General features: G+C 42.4%; 2 protein-coding genes across 5 annotated transcripts in view; one reads left to right on the forward strand and one right to left on the reverse strand.

Moving 5' to 3' along the window:
- BLNK (B cell linker) overlaps positions 1 to 13,283 on the forward strand; it is an 82,472-nt gene that overhangs the window by 63,216 nt on the left and 5,973 nt on the right. For both annotated transcript variants that reach the window (XM_059054523.2, XM_059054522.2), the window contains 7 exons: positions 420 to 492; positions 2,450 to 2,477; positions 3,490 to 3,532; positions 5,762 to 5,849; positions 6,411 to 6,442; positions 9,879 to 9,955; positions 10,785 to 10,868. In XM_059054523.2, the coding sequence (XP_058910506.1) occupies positions 420 to 492; positions 2,450 to 2,477; positions 3,490 to 3,532; positions 5,762 to 5,849; positions 6,411 to 6,442; positions 9,879 to 9,955; positions 10,785 to 10,868 (425 nt within the window). The remainder of the gene's footprint in view (positions 1 to 419; positions 493 to 2,449; positions 2,478 to 3,489; positions 3,533 to 5,761; positions 5,850 to 6,410; positions 6,443 to 9,878; positions 9,956 to 10,784; positions 10,869 to 13,283) is intronic.
- Positions 3,485 to 13,283, reverse strand: part of ZNF518A (zinc finger protein 518A) — a 53,696-nt gene continuing 43,897 nt past the window's right edge. The window contains exons 6-7 of one of the 3 annotated variants that reach the window (XR_010838859.1): positions 6,434 to 6,624; positions 3,485 to 5,056 (exon numbers count right to left, since the gene is read on the reverse strand). The gene's annotated coding sequence lies outside the window, so the exon portion shown is untranslated. Of the gene's footprint in view, positions 5,057 to 5,088; positions 6,625 to 13,283 lie in introns of those variants that run through there. The other 2 variants (XR_010838858.1, XR_010838857.1) reach the window with 2 other exon arrangements.

The following is a 13,283-nucleotide window of genomic DNA, read 5'->3' on the forward strand; positions in this document are numbered from 1 at the left end:
GGCATTTATAAAATGTTTCATCGGGCTTCCCTGGTGGCGCAGTGGTTGAGAGTCTGCCTGCCGATGCAGGGGACACAGGTTCGTGCCCCGGTCCGGGAAGATCCCACATGCCGCGGAGCAGCTGGGCCCATGAGCCATGGCCGCTGAGCCTGTGCGTCCGGAGCCTGTGCTCCACAGCGGGAGAGGCCACAACAGTGAGAGGCCCGCATAACGCAAAAAAAAAAAAAAAAAAAAAAAAAGTTCCATCACCTTTGCCTATAGGTTTTCCCCCAAAACTTCAATGTAACTACTTATACATGCTTAGCTGAAAGTAAGAAAAAATGTGCATGTATTTCTGAGCTTGCCAGCAAGGCCAGCTCACTGTGACCATCAGCCCTCAGTTCAGGGCTAGAGACTGACCTGTGTATATGTCTGCTCAGGTCGAAAGAGCGGGGCCTGGGACTCTAAGTCAACCTCTTCACCTGCTGCGCCATCCCCACTGCCCAGGGCTGGGTAAGTTCCTGTTGCAGAGAAGCAACTCTGTGAATTCAGTGTATGGTCTCCATCACTGCTGTGAGCAGAGCTGCCTGGAATCCACAAAGGAGTCCTGCTTGAGAATCTGGGGGCCAGAGGGGGGTGTTTTTCTGCTGTTTCCATTCAGAAGAGCATACCTGCCCAAGCTCATATGCAGGTGCACCTAACATTACAATAGGTGCGTTCCTGAAGAGTGTGGAAATGGAACGCTATTGCCCTGGTCTTCTCCACACCCATGCGTGCTTCAAGTTGGACTAGGGGTGTCCCTGCTGACATCAAAAACGAGTAGTCTTTCCTCCCATAAGCTTCTAGCTAAATATTGAGCTCATTGACTTGTGTTCCACAAGACACAAGCTCCAGCACCTGAATAATTTTAAGACGCACTAGCAGGTTTCATTCCTACTTTCTACTCCTCAGTTTCTCTTCCAAGTAGTTAGTGATCTGCAAACAAATGTGTACACAGAGCAGCATGCACTGGTTGTTCAATCAAAGCAACACTGCCAAGGTTCCTTTCAAAAGGGAGATGAGAGAGTCATTCTTTCTCATTGAACTTAGAAGAGCTTTGTAAGATATTGGGTGAATGTTAACGTGTTAATATTACAAACAGTGACCCCGTAATTTCATATTGGCTCAATAGGTTATTTTGAAAGCACATTTAAATCTGTCCAAAGCAAGCCTGCATGGTTATAGCCTTAATTCTGCCTCTGAGTAAAGCAAAGAAATTCTCCATTTCACGGGTTTATTAAACAAAACTCTGCACACTTCTCTCTTGGCTTAGGTTTATCACTTCAGGCAAGTTACTTAGTCTCCTAATCTCTAAAATGTAATAAAAACACCCATTTAAAAAGGACAGTGTGAGGTTTAAAAAATATGTGAAGAGCCTAACCCAGTGCAAGGCGTCTTAGAGGCACTTGGGAATTGTTAGTATTCTTCCCCCAATCTTCTAGCTCTCAGCCAAAACAAAGTGAGAGATAGAGAGAAAGCCAGTATTCCAAATCAACACAGAAGAGAATTATAAAGCCTTAGCAATATTAGAGTCCAATCTCTACTGAACTAAGACAAACCAGTACATTAGGCCAGGCAAGCTCCTTCAGGACCAGAGATCAGAGTGGGTTTCAAACTTGTGTTGTGTTGATCTTGGGTTTATCTGTTTGGAATGAAATTCTAGGCAGATGTCTAGCAGAGAAGAGTCACCTGAAGCAGGGGGGACACTGGCGTGGGGAGGTGCTGGCTACAAACGTAACTGCTTGGCCACCCTCATGTCTCCACCCTCCCTCCCCAGACAGTAGCCCTGGGGTGCTGTTCGGGGAAGGGACGGCTCTACATACACACTTTGAAAACGTTGATTCTGGTCCTCATTTTACAGATGAAGAAACTAAAGCTCAGGGCTTCCCTGGTGGCGCAGTGGTTGAGAATCCGCCTGCCGATGCAGGGGACGCGGGTTCGTGCCCCGGTCCGGGAAGATCCCACATGCTGTGGAGCGGCTGGGCCTGTAAGCCATGGCCACTGAGCCTGTGCTCCACAATGGGAGAGGCCACAACGGTGAGAGGCCTGCGTACCACGAAAAAAAAAAAAAAAAAAAAGAAAGAAACTAAAGCTCAGACTGGCCCTTAGAGCTGAGAGAAACAGGCCTGAGGTCACAGAGTAATCAGTAGCAGAACTGGAACAAGAGCTCAGTTATCCTTATTCCCTGACCACTGGTGCTCCTGTTTATCCCCATTAACCCCTTTGCCATCTGTCGGCAGACCCTATCTGAGGCTAGAAGAATCATGGCTACATCCTGCTTTCATCCCTCTCTTCCCTTCAAGGATAGCCTTCCTATACACTTGTATCACTTTCACTATTCTAGTTTAAATTTGAGAGTAAAATGATAAGTCATCAGCTCCTCTTTATCTTTGTTGTGTTTTACCAAAGCCAATCTCTTTTCATCCCCCAGGAAAAAAACAGCTACACCACTGAAGACGGTGAGTTAATTCTGCTTTTAAATGTGGGTCATGTTTCCCGCAATGTTTATTCTTGTCCACTTATTTAAAGTTGACGATGCTTCCCGCTAAGGTGAACACAGCAGTCATGTTGCTGCCCAGACAGTCCAAGAGAAACTTGGAATCCTCACTTGGGTAGGGCAGATGCTGCACGGGGGGGGTCACATCCTCCCTGAACCCGGTGGCTTCACTGAATGTGAGCGGCCGATCGGTGGTCAGGCTCCCTGGGTCCCAAGAGCTTTCTTTGTCTTCCCCTGTGGCCTGGGAACTAATGACTGACAGCTGCATATCAGGCACAAAGGCCTGAGTACACTCAACTTCTGGGCAGAACGTGGGGAACGTGGGTCAGCCCACTATTCGAGGAAGCCCACCTTGACCTGGTATCTATACTGCAGCCTGACATTTACAGTCCCTTACAAACACCAAGACGGTGGGGCCCTGAGACCAAAGCCAGATGCCAGATTTCCACTGCATAAGCACTACTGCCCAGCAGCTGCTGGGGGTCATGGTATCCACCAACCCTGTTGACAGAGTGGGGAGGCCAGGATGACACTGCTCCTTCCCTGACACACTTCCAGTCCATTGTCACTTAATGCAAAAGTGGGCCGGGAGGGCTTCCCTGGTGGCGCAGTGGTTGAGAATCCGCCTGCCGATGCAGGGGTCACGGGTTCGTGCCCTGGTCCGGGAAGATCCCACATGCCGCGGAGCGACTGAGCCCGTGAGCCATGGCCGCTGGGCCTGCGCGTCCGGAGCCTGTGCTCCGCAACAGGAGAGGCCACAGCAGTGAGAGGCCCGCATACCGCAAAAAAAAAAAAAAAAAAAAGTGGGCGGGGGGACTGTGTGCTTTTAATCGTTGGTCTTGTGACTGAAAGAAAAGCTATGCATCAAAGAAATGTTCTCCCCCAGTATTTATTTTAATACTATTGCTTTGACTTTTATTTCCACATACCACTGTATTGAAGATCCTTGCCTTTCTTTTTTTTTTTTTAAATAGACTCCAGTTGTCTCTCAACAGAATGACTCAAGTGTTTGTGAAGGTAAGCCGATATTACTTTGACAGATGAGCATGTCCTCTGAAAGTTATTTTGATTAAGGATTTGTATACAAATGTATTTCTAAATTTCTTTAATTATTCATAAGGCAACTGTAAACATAAAACTCAATTTTCTAAATAGAACCGTCTTTACTTTGCCATGAGTAGTGAGTAGCAAAGCTGATCAGGACCTGAGCTTGCCAGGCTGCACCTTTGCGGCAGGCCACAGTCTACATGCCCCAAACCTGCCGTTTGTAGACAGATATGACTTGCCAGAAACAGTGCCACAGCGTTACATAGGTGTGAAGACTTATTTAGAGCCAGTCACGTATCTTAGAATTAATGGCTAAGTTAAGGTAATGAATTTTTAAAAACCTGTTTGTTCGAACAAGTTCTTGTGCTAAGTTTTCAAAATAATGTTTCCTGAGTTCAAATATCTATCTTAGTACATCTTCAAATGCTTCCTTTCCTTTGTTTTATCATAACCTAAAACTCTTATGTATACTTTTTATTAGAATTTTCCCATTAAAAAATATTTGTATTTGAAAAATACTAGGGAAAAAAAACAGAAAGAAGAATCATCATCCATAATCTCAACACTTAAAACACTATATAGAAATTAAAATCCTGCACCCGTCTAATTCCAATTTGAAGGTACCCAATGTTAAAAGCTCACCACTTCCTGAGTTAATGTGGGCACACCCGGTCTCACAATGGACGGTAGACATTTTCTGAATGTGCATTACAACTCACCTGTCTGCTTTGACTGCTCTGTTGAGTTTTTTACATCATTTCCCACACCTTTCTCCCAGGCTGTTCCTGAGGTACCGCTCCCTTCCTGTGTCTTGCTTTCTTCTGCCTTTCCTGATGCTTTTGCCTTGCTGTCCTTCCATTCCTTACAGTCTTCCATGCCTGTCAAGCAGGGAGCTTGGAGTGATGAGAGAGTGTTAGGGTGAGCCTCTGTAGGAAGTAAGTACAACCCTGTGCAAATTTCATGGCTTCAGAAGCTTCTGAAGACCATCAGAGAACAGGCTCTTGACATGTCCCATGTGGCTCGGGTGTCCTCATTCCCACAGAGCTCCCAGTGCAGGAGTGTGGCCTCTCATTTCAAGAGTAGAGGCAATGGCCATCCAAACCCAAAGCGGGTGAGCGCCCTCTTCTGACCTAGGAAGGAAGCCTCCTGGAGGACGGGGGCAAAAGCAGGGGTGGTCAAAGCTCATCAGACCGTGGGGAACCAAAGTGTTCATTGTTTCTCCTGAAATTACCATGTTGTAAAGTCATGAACAAAACGTCTCACGTGGCAGCTCGAAGTAACTTGCCACAAACTTGAAACACAATCTTCAGAGATTCAAAGTTTCTGAATTTCTCTGCACCTCAAGAAACCCTGAAGTCTATCATCGTTTATTTGAATCTTTGCGTTCTTACTGCTTTTATTTATTTTGGGTTCCTGTAATGGGAGATCAGTAGTTCTCAAACTTTCTTCCATGCAGGAGACAGACCTTTGGACATACCCAGATCTTAACACACCCTAGATGAAATTCGAGGGAGAATAAAGCATTACAATAATTTATAATCACTTTTATTAGTGGCTCAGCAATAAATGTTCTTCAACATAAACTTCTTAGATTTCGGGTTATGCACATTTCCCTGTGAACTAATTATAACTCCACCCCTTCCTCTCTCACTCAGGAAGAGAGTGAAATGCAAGTGACATTTAACATTATTATAGGGATAACCTTGAATTTGCTCAATTAATTTTTCAAAAAAGTAGATCATTCGCAAACACTGATATTTTAACTTCTTATCAGTAAGAAATTACTTATACCACATCTTATGACTAACGAAGACACACCGGGGTGTTGTAACACCTATGTGGAGGCCACATAGAAATCAGGGGTGGCTAAAGCTTGCCCATCTTCTGGCTTTTACTTGTAATCACACACCTAAAGGTCCAGATTCCACAGGTTCAGTCCCCATGTATTTGTACATTGCCAAGAGGTGAACGCTGAGGTGGTAGGGTGTGCTTGTAACACTGCTGAGTAGGAGTCCTGATCTTAATAGCTCAGACACACCACCACACTGACAGGTGCACAAAGGGATGACATCCTGGTGAAAGACATGCTCATGGGAAGACATGTGACCAAATCTGGTTCCTCTCGGTTGATATTTCTGTGTTTGGGCATGGGGACAGACATTTTACCCTAATCGTACTATGATAATTTTTTTAATGCAGAAAAACCTATACCTGCTGAACGCCACCGAGGGTCTAGTCACAGACAAGAAAATATGCAGTCACAAGTTTTTCCTCCTCCTGCCCAGAAGTAAGAATTCTTTCCTTTAAAAATAAGTTTCCTTGGGACTTCCCTGGCAGTCCAGTGGTTAGGACTCCACGCTTCCATTACAGGGGCCACGGGTTCAGTCCCTGGTCGGGGAACTAAGATCCCGCATGCCGCACGGTGCGGCCAAAAAAATTAAAGTTTCCTTCACCTGCATTGTTGTACTGCACAGAAACACTGGCTTGTTGTGATTGGTAAAGATTTAATATTTCATTGCTTCACAATTAAATTTAAAAAGGTGTTAAGTAGGTAACAACTTAAAAAAAACTGCTTAGAATTACAGAGACTGAACTAATATTTGGGTTAATTATTGGACTTAACTAAAAACTAACACTAGTCAAGTCTCCTCTTTTTATAAAATTAAAGAGAACAATTTTACTTATCTTGAAGGTTTTGGTGCCTCTCCTATCTTTAGATATGTTTTATTGGCCATTCCTGTTGATCCTTAGTGATGCACCTGTTCAGAGTATCTTCAGTGCAAGCAAAAAGTCAAACTTATTCATCTTGTGCTTTGCCCTTTAATTAACCTGAAATTCTTCCTTTCAGACCAATTCATCAAAAACCCATACCTCTGCCAAGTAAGTACAATGAAGGCACGAAGAGCAATATCAGGTATTGGCTAAGGCTGGCTCTTCACGTCTGAGCCACCTGGGGGTCCAGTGCAACACTGCCTCTTCCAGCTGGAGTATCTTAGTATCCTCTCTAGCTTGTTTCCTCATCTGTAAAACGGGGCCAAGAATATTTATTTCATGGAGCTGTTCTGAAAAGTAAATAGATTTGAGATCATTTTTACATTTTTCTTTTTTAGTTTTGATTGAATATTTTACTGGTCATACTGGTCATCTTTTATTTATTTAATTTTTTTTCACAACAACAATACAACTATTTTCAAAATAAGATGATTAAGTAAAACAACATATTGTGCTTGGTACATAGAAGGTCTTCAATAAATGATAGCTATTTAAATTGAATCTAAAATACATTTTAATGATCGTAAAATATATTTACAGAGGGTGCCCTGAAAAGAAGATCTGGCAAATATCTGGATAATTTTCCCTAGGCTAATAATACAATACCCTAAAAATATATGAAGTCAGACTCATAGAACACAACTGCCCAAACCTTGATTTACTTTCTACTCAATGTAGGAAAAAAAATGAAAACAGAAAATAAAACCCTACTGTACATGGATAATTTGGAAAATATTCCAAAATAATCAAGATTCAATAAATTTAAATACAGAGAATTATTATATACAAAAAGTATGTGTGTTTATATAAACATAAATCTGTTTCTTAGGCTTTAATTGGATTTTTGATTCATCTTAAATAAAAGAAACTTAAAATAAACTTTTCTAAAATTCTGAACACAAAGTGAAATGGTATAGCTATAGAAATTTTGTTTTTTTACTACGTAAAGCTTTATTATACCCTTTATTGTTTTTCAACCCAAGTCATTCTTTCAAATGACAAATACTTATTGACTGTCTGCCATGTGCCAGGCACTATTTTACACACAGAGGATACAGCAGTGAATAAAACAGAGTCCCTTCCTTTATGGAGCTTCTTTTCTTCTAGAGGAAAAATAAACAACTAGATAAGCCATACAATATCAGGCAAATGTTAAAGTGATATAAAGAAAAATAAAGCAAGGTGGCAGGGGGTGGGCACAGAGAGGCATGGAGACAGTGAGGGCTGCTGTGGTCAGGGAAGACCTCACCTGTAAAATGGGGTCTGATAGCTCCTCCCATAAAGGGCGGACGTGAAGGCAAAGTGAGCTAAGATGTGAGAAACAGGACAGGGCTGGCACATATTCAGGGATCAGAAAATGTCAGCCTTGAACTCCCCCAACTGCCCAAACTGCGGAAACCACCAACCTCCTTGTACTATATACTTTAGGAGAGCGTGACCACCCACCCTCTTTCGCTGCTCCCACCTGGGAATACTGTCCCCACCTGTCAGAACACAGCCTTCCTTCATACTCAGCCCTCCTGGGCCTGCCAAGCCCTCATTGCTCCCTCCTGTTAACAATGGCGGCTGTCACCTTTGAACATCCAGGGCACTTTTATCTGAAGCACTTGGTTCATCTAAGCCTGTTTCTCTTGCAGACTTCCCCTCCTAAGAAAGGACAACTCTAGTTGCTCTGGTCAAAAACCTTAGAGTCACCCATGACTTCTCACTTGCTTTTCTTTTCTTTTTTTTTTTTTTTTTAAATAAATGTATTTATTTATTTTTGGCTACATGGGGTCTTTGTTGCTGCGCGTGGGCTTTCTCTAGTTGCAGCGAGCGGGGGCTACTCTTCGTTGCAGTGCGCGGGCTTCTCATCGCGGTGGCTTCTCTTGTTTCAGAGCATGGGCTCTAGGCGCGCAGGCTTCAGTAGTTGTGGCATGCGGGCTCAGTAGTTGTGGCTCACGGGCTTAGCTGCTCTGTGGCATGTGGGATCTTCCCGGACCAGGGCTTGAACCCGTGTCCCCTGCATTGGCAGGCAGATTCTTAACCACTGTGCCACCGGGGAAGTCCCCTCACGTGCTTTCTTCACACACCTTCCAGCTGTTCCTTCAAAATACATTTGGAATCCAGTCACTCTCACTAATTCTGCTGACGCCATCTGTTCCAAGCCACCATCACCTCCTGCCTAGGCTTGCAAGACTCAACTGGCCTCCTCTCTCTGCTCTTGCCCCCTTCTATCTATTTCCAGCCCTGGCGTCAGAGGGACCTTGTTAAAAGACAGACAAATCACACTATTCTGTTCAAAACCCTCCAAAAGCTTCCCATACCATGCTTGTTAAAGCTCAAGTCATGCTAACTGTCCACTGGGTCCCACAAACCTGGTCCCTTCACCACCTCCTGTATGACTTCATCCCTTATTCTTCACCCCTTTTCTCACTGCAGTCCAGGCACAGTGAGTGGCCCCCCTCTTTATTCCTCAAATATGCCAGGCTCTTGCATTCACTGTTCCCTACACCTGCAACATTGTTTCCTCAGATATCCACATGCCTCCTCCCTCTCTACCTACAGATCTTACCCAAGTGTCACCTCAGTGAGGCTCTCCTTGACCAGCCTATTTAAATATACTACTTATCCGAAGCTATCCCCCACCCACTTCCCTGCCTATTTTTCTTCATAGCACTTACGACTTTGTAATATTGTATATATATTTACTTATGTCATTATTGCCTATCTCACTCCATTAAAATTTAAGCTCCAAGAGGGAAGGGCATTTTGCTGTTTTGTTGACTGCTGTATATTCCCAAAGCCTTGATCCATGGCAGGTACATAATAAAGAATGAAGGAGTGAGTGGATGAATGAATGAATGAATACAGCTAAGTATTTTCTCCATTTCATGTGTCTCCATGTCTCCACATTTAGACGGTAAACTCCTTGAGGGAGTTTATGCCTTAGGGCAGAAATTCTCAATCATTTTGACCTCAGGACCATTCTAACGCTCTTAAAATCATTGCAGACGTAAAAAACTATGGTTTATGTGTTTCTTTCTGATGATATTTAATGTGTTAGTTAGAAGACATTTAAAACATTTATGAATCCATTTTTAAAATATTAAACTCATTGCATGTTAACAACATATTTTTATGAAAAAAATATATTTTCCAAACAAAAAAAATTTAGGGGGAAGAGTGGCATTGTTTTACATTTTAAAAATCTCTTTAATGCCTGGAATAATGGAGGCAGCTGAATTCTCATATCTGCGTCTACATTCAATCTGTTACAATATGTTTTACTGGTCGAAGTATATGAGGCAAATTGGGCTTCACAGAGACATGTATTTGGAAAGAACCGCACAAATGCCCTGAAAGAATCTTGGGGATTCCCACGGTCCTCAGACCTCACTTCGAGAAGCACAACTCTTAAGGATTTTTTGGTGTGTGATATTTTTTTATGTGTGTGATTTTTCATTGTGTGTGTTCCTTGCAGCCCCCAGCACAGTGCTGAGGTATAGGCAGAGTAACTGCTCAAGATATAATGGGATCCATTGATTTTTCAAATCCCTTTCAGGATTTCCAGAAGGGGGAAGCCCAACTCTGGATGGCCCATTACCCAGCTTTGCATCTAATTCCAATTTGTCAGAACAGGTATGAAATGAACTCGTTATCAGTAAACTGCAGGAAAGGGCATGACTTCTTATAAGAGAGACTTTGGAGTGAAGCTTGGGAACAGATTCTATTTTAAGTGAGCCTGTGAGTTGTCATTTGCTGATGGGTACAGAATACATTTCTTTCCCAACTGTTAAGACTTTGCTCCATTTATTCTAATTTGTATTCTGGATGCCATAAATAACAATCGGTATTTCTTCAAAACTAGCAAAGAAGTGTGTTGTTTTTATTGTTCTTCCTCTCACATAGATTCTATTTAAACTATGTAATTTTTTCAGAATAGATCTGTGGAGGCATATGATATTAAAACACATAAAATAGCATAGTTTAAAAACAGACAGAGAAAGGACTCGGTGTGCCCTTGGGCAAGTCTCTAAGCTTTCTCAAATGTAAAAATAGGGATGATGGCATGTATTTGTCTTGCCGTCAAAGTTGTTACAAGAATCAAATAAGATATTTGTAAAAACACTTCAGAAATTATAAAACGCTCCACAAAGCAACAATAAGATCATAATAGAAAGGGACATGATAACTTATTTAGGAGAAAGGAATAAATGGTTCAGGAATCTAGCAGGATTAGGTCTTAAGTTCAAATACTAAGTCTACCCCCTACAGCCAAATTGGGGAAAAGTCAATTATATAATCCTTATGGTTGATCAAAAGAAGCATAAAACTCATTTTCAGATTACCGGCCCAAATGTAGTTAGGGCTTTCTGGCAATGCAAAGTGGGACTTTGTTTCTAGTGCATAGAAGGTTCAGTGTCATTGAAGGGCCATCTCATACTTAATAATGCCCTCTTACTCACAGGAAGCTGACGTTCACTGTAAACCATGGTACGCTGGTGCCTGCGATCGAAAGTCGGCCGAAGAGGCATTATACAGATCAAATAAGGTCTGACCATTTTAAAATCTCATGTTGTGCCCTCAGCCTATATTGGCACAGTTGTCATCCCGATAATATGCTAATTACGCAATTGCAACAATTATGGATGCAGGGATCTTTTCTCTTTACTTACTCAAGAGGAACTGCCATCCCCTCCTCTCTTTGAAGCACCTCCCTCTTTCCTTGTTCCTCCATCTTATTGCTGCTTGTCCTTTCATCTATACATGGATCCATAGGCTCCACTGCTCTCCAAATAGTGGAAGAGAAGAAAACTCTGGAGGGGATCTCTGTAAGGATTGGCGCTACATGAGATCCATCCAGGAGTGAGATGTAACAGACTATTTTGGATCAATGCTTGGGATGAAAGATTGGGATCAAGATGGCAAAAAGTACAGGGAAGTAAATTTTTGGAGAGTCCAAGCCCAGTCATATAGGAACACTAGAACAGTCTGGACAATCCGAGATTAAAGTGTCACTTTTCTTTTTCTTTCTCTTTTCTCCACCCACTTGCACCTTGCCTTGTCAGAATATACTGTTTTTTTGTGGGTTTTTTTTGGCTGCACTGGTCTTCGTTTGCTGTGTGCAGGCTTTCTCTAGTTGTGGCTAGCAGGGGCTACTCTTCGTTGTGGTGCGCGGGCTTCTCATTGCGGTGGCTTCTCTTGTTGCAGAGCACAGACCCTAGAGTGCAAGGGCTTCCATAATTGTGGCACGTGGGCTCAGTAGTTTTGGCTCATGGGCTCTAGAGCACAGGTTCAGTAGTTGTGGCGCACAGGCTTAGTTGCTCTGCGGCATGTGGAATCTTCTCGGACCAGGGATAGAGTCCCTTGTCCCCTGCATTGGCAGGCAGATTCTTAACCACTGCGCCACTAGGGAAGTCCAGAATATACTGTTTTCTTCCACTGTGTTTAGTCCTAGCTCTACAGTGAAATATATTAAATGTTTTCCATCAGTCCTTTTGCTTCCTCAGTTATCTCTTTTTGTTTGGTGAAGCTCACCTGTAGTAGATTCTCAGGAAGGACTGTGCTTATGTTATTCCCTGAGTTCTTGCATGTTCGAAACTGTTTTCCATAGCCTGATACCCAAAGGAAATCTTGGCTGGATGTAAAATCCTTGGCTTGAGTTTTTAAAAGTGTTTTTCCACTGGATTGCCTTGATGCTTCTGAGAACTCTGATGCTAATGTTACTTTCTTGCCCTTATATGTAATTTGATATTTTCATCTGATGGCTCTGCAGATTTTTTTCTTTTTAAAGTCTAATAGTTCTACCAGATTATGTCTCTGAGTGGATTTTCAGGTCAATGTTTTCAGGTAGATGGAAACCCTTTCAATATGTAGATTTAAGTTTTCTCTTATTTCCAAAACATTTTCTTAAATTATAGTCTTAAAGAGTAGTTCTGTTTCATTATTTTGTTTTTTTTTTCAAGGACTCACATTACATATATTTTAGACCTTTCTTTGGGGGGGGTCTTTCTTTCAATCCAACCACTCTGATGTTATTGTACTTTTTTTTTTTAATCTCTCTCTCTCTCTCTCTTTTTTCTTTCTTGGTTGTTTCCATGCCGTCCTTCAATCATTTATTAAATCTTCATTTAAGGCTATTGACCCTTGGGCATCTTGTAATTTTGTCTTCATTTCTGATACAGGTTTGTCTTTGTTTTCAACTTCTTTCCCAGGTTTTTTTGGTTGTTGTTTTTAAAATTTATTTATTTATTTTTGGCTGCATTGGGTCTTCATTGCTGCACGTGGGCTTTCTCTAGTTGCAGCGAGTGGGGGCTACTCTTTGTTGCAGTGCGCAGGCTTCTCATTGCAGTGGCTTCTCTTGTTGCGGAGCACAGGCCATAGGTGTGTGGGCTTCAGTAGTTGTGGGCTCAGTAGTTGTGGCTTGAGGGCTCTAGAGCACAGGCTCGGTAGTTGTGGTGCATGGGCTTAGTTGCTCCATGTCATGTGGGATCTTCCTGGACCAGGGCTCGAATCCACATCCCCTGCATTGGCAGACAGATTCTTAACCACTGCACCACCAGGTAAGCGCTTTTTCCCAGGTTTGATCAACTCTTATTGCATTCCTTCTTCCTGTTTTTGTCTATTTTTCATTCATAATTTTTGAATTTATGATTGTAGAATATTTTATAAGATATTTAATTAAATTTGGAATGTTATCTTACAATTTTTTTTTCTGCTTCAACATAAATTTTTGGAGAGAGAATTTTTATCAGCTGAAATGTTTTGATTCCCAATATCTGCTTTCTTCTTATAGCACTTTTGAATGGAATTTGTTTGATATATTTTTTTATTCATAGGCAACTTGTGAACATGGTTCCTAGTTCAAGAGTGCCCTTTAGGTTTGATCTTTTTTTTTTTTTTTGCCATACGCGGGCCTCTTACTGTTGTCGCCTCTCCCGTTGCGGAGCACAGGCTCTGGACACGC

The sequence above is a fragment of the Kogia breviceps genome, chromosome 2, assembly GCF_026419965.1.
Source record: "Kogia breviceps isolate mKogBre1 chromosome 2, mKogBre1 haplotype 1, whole genome shotgun sequence".
Lineage (NCBI taxonomy): Eukaryota > Metazoa > Chordata > Mammalia > Artiodactyla > Physeteridae > Kogia > Kogia breviceps.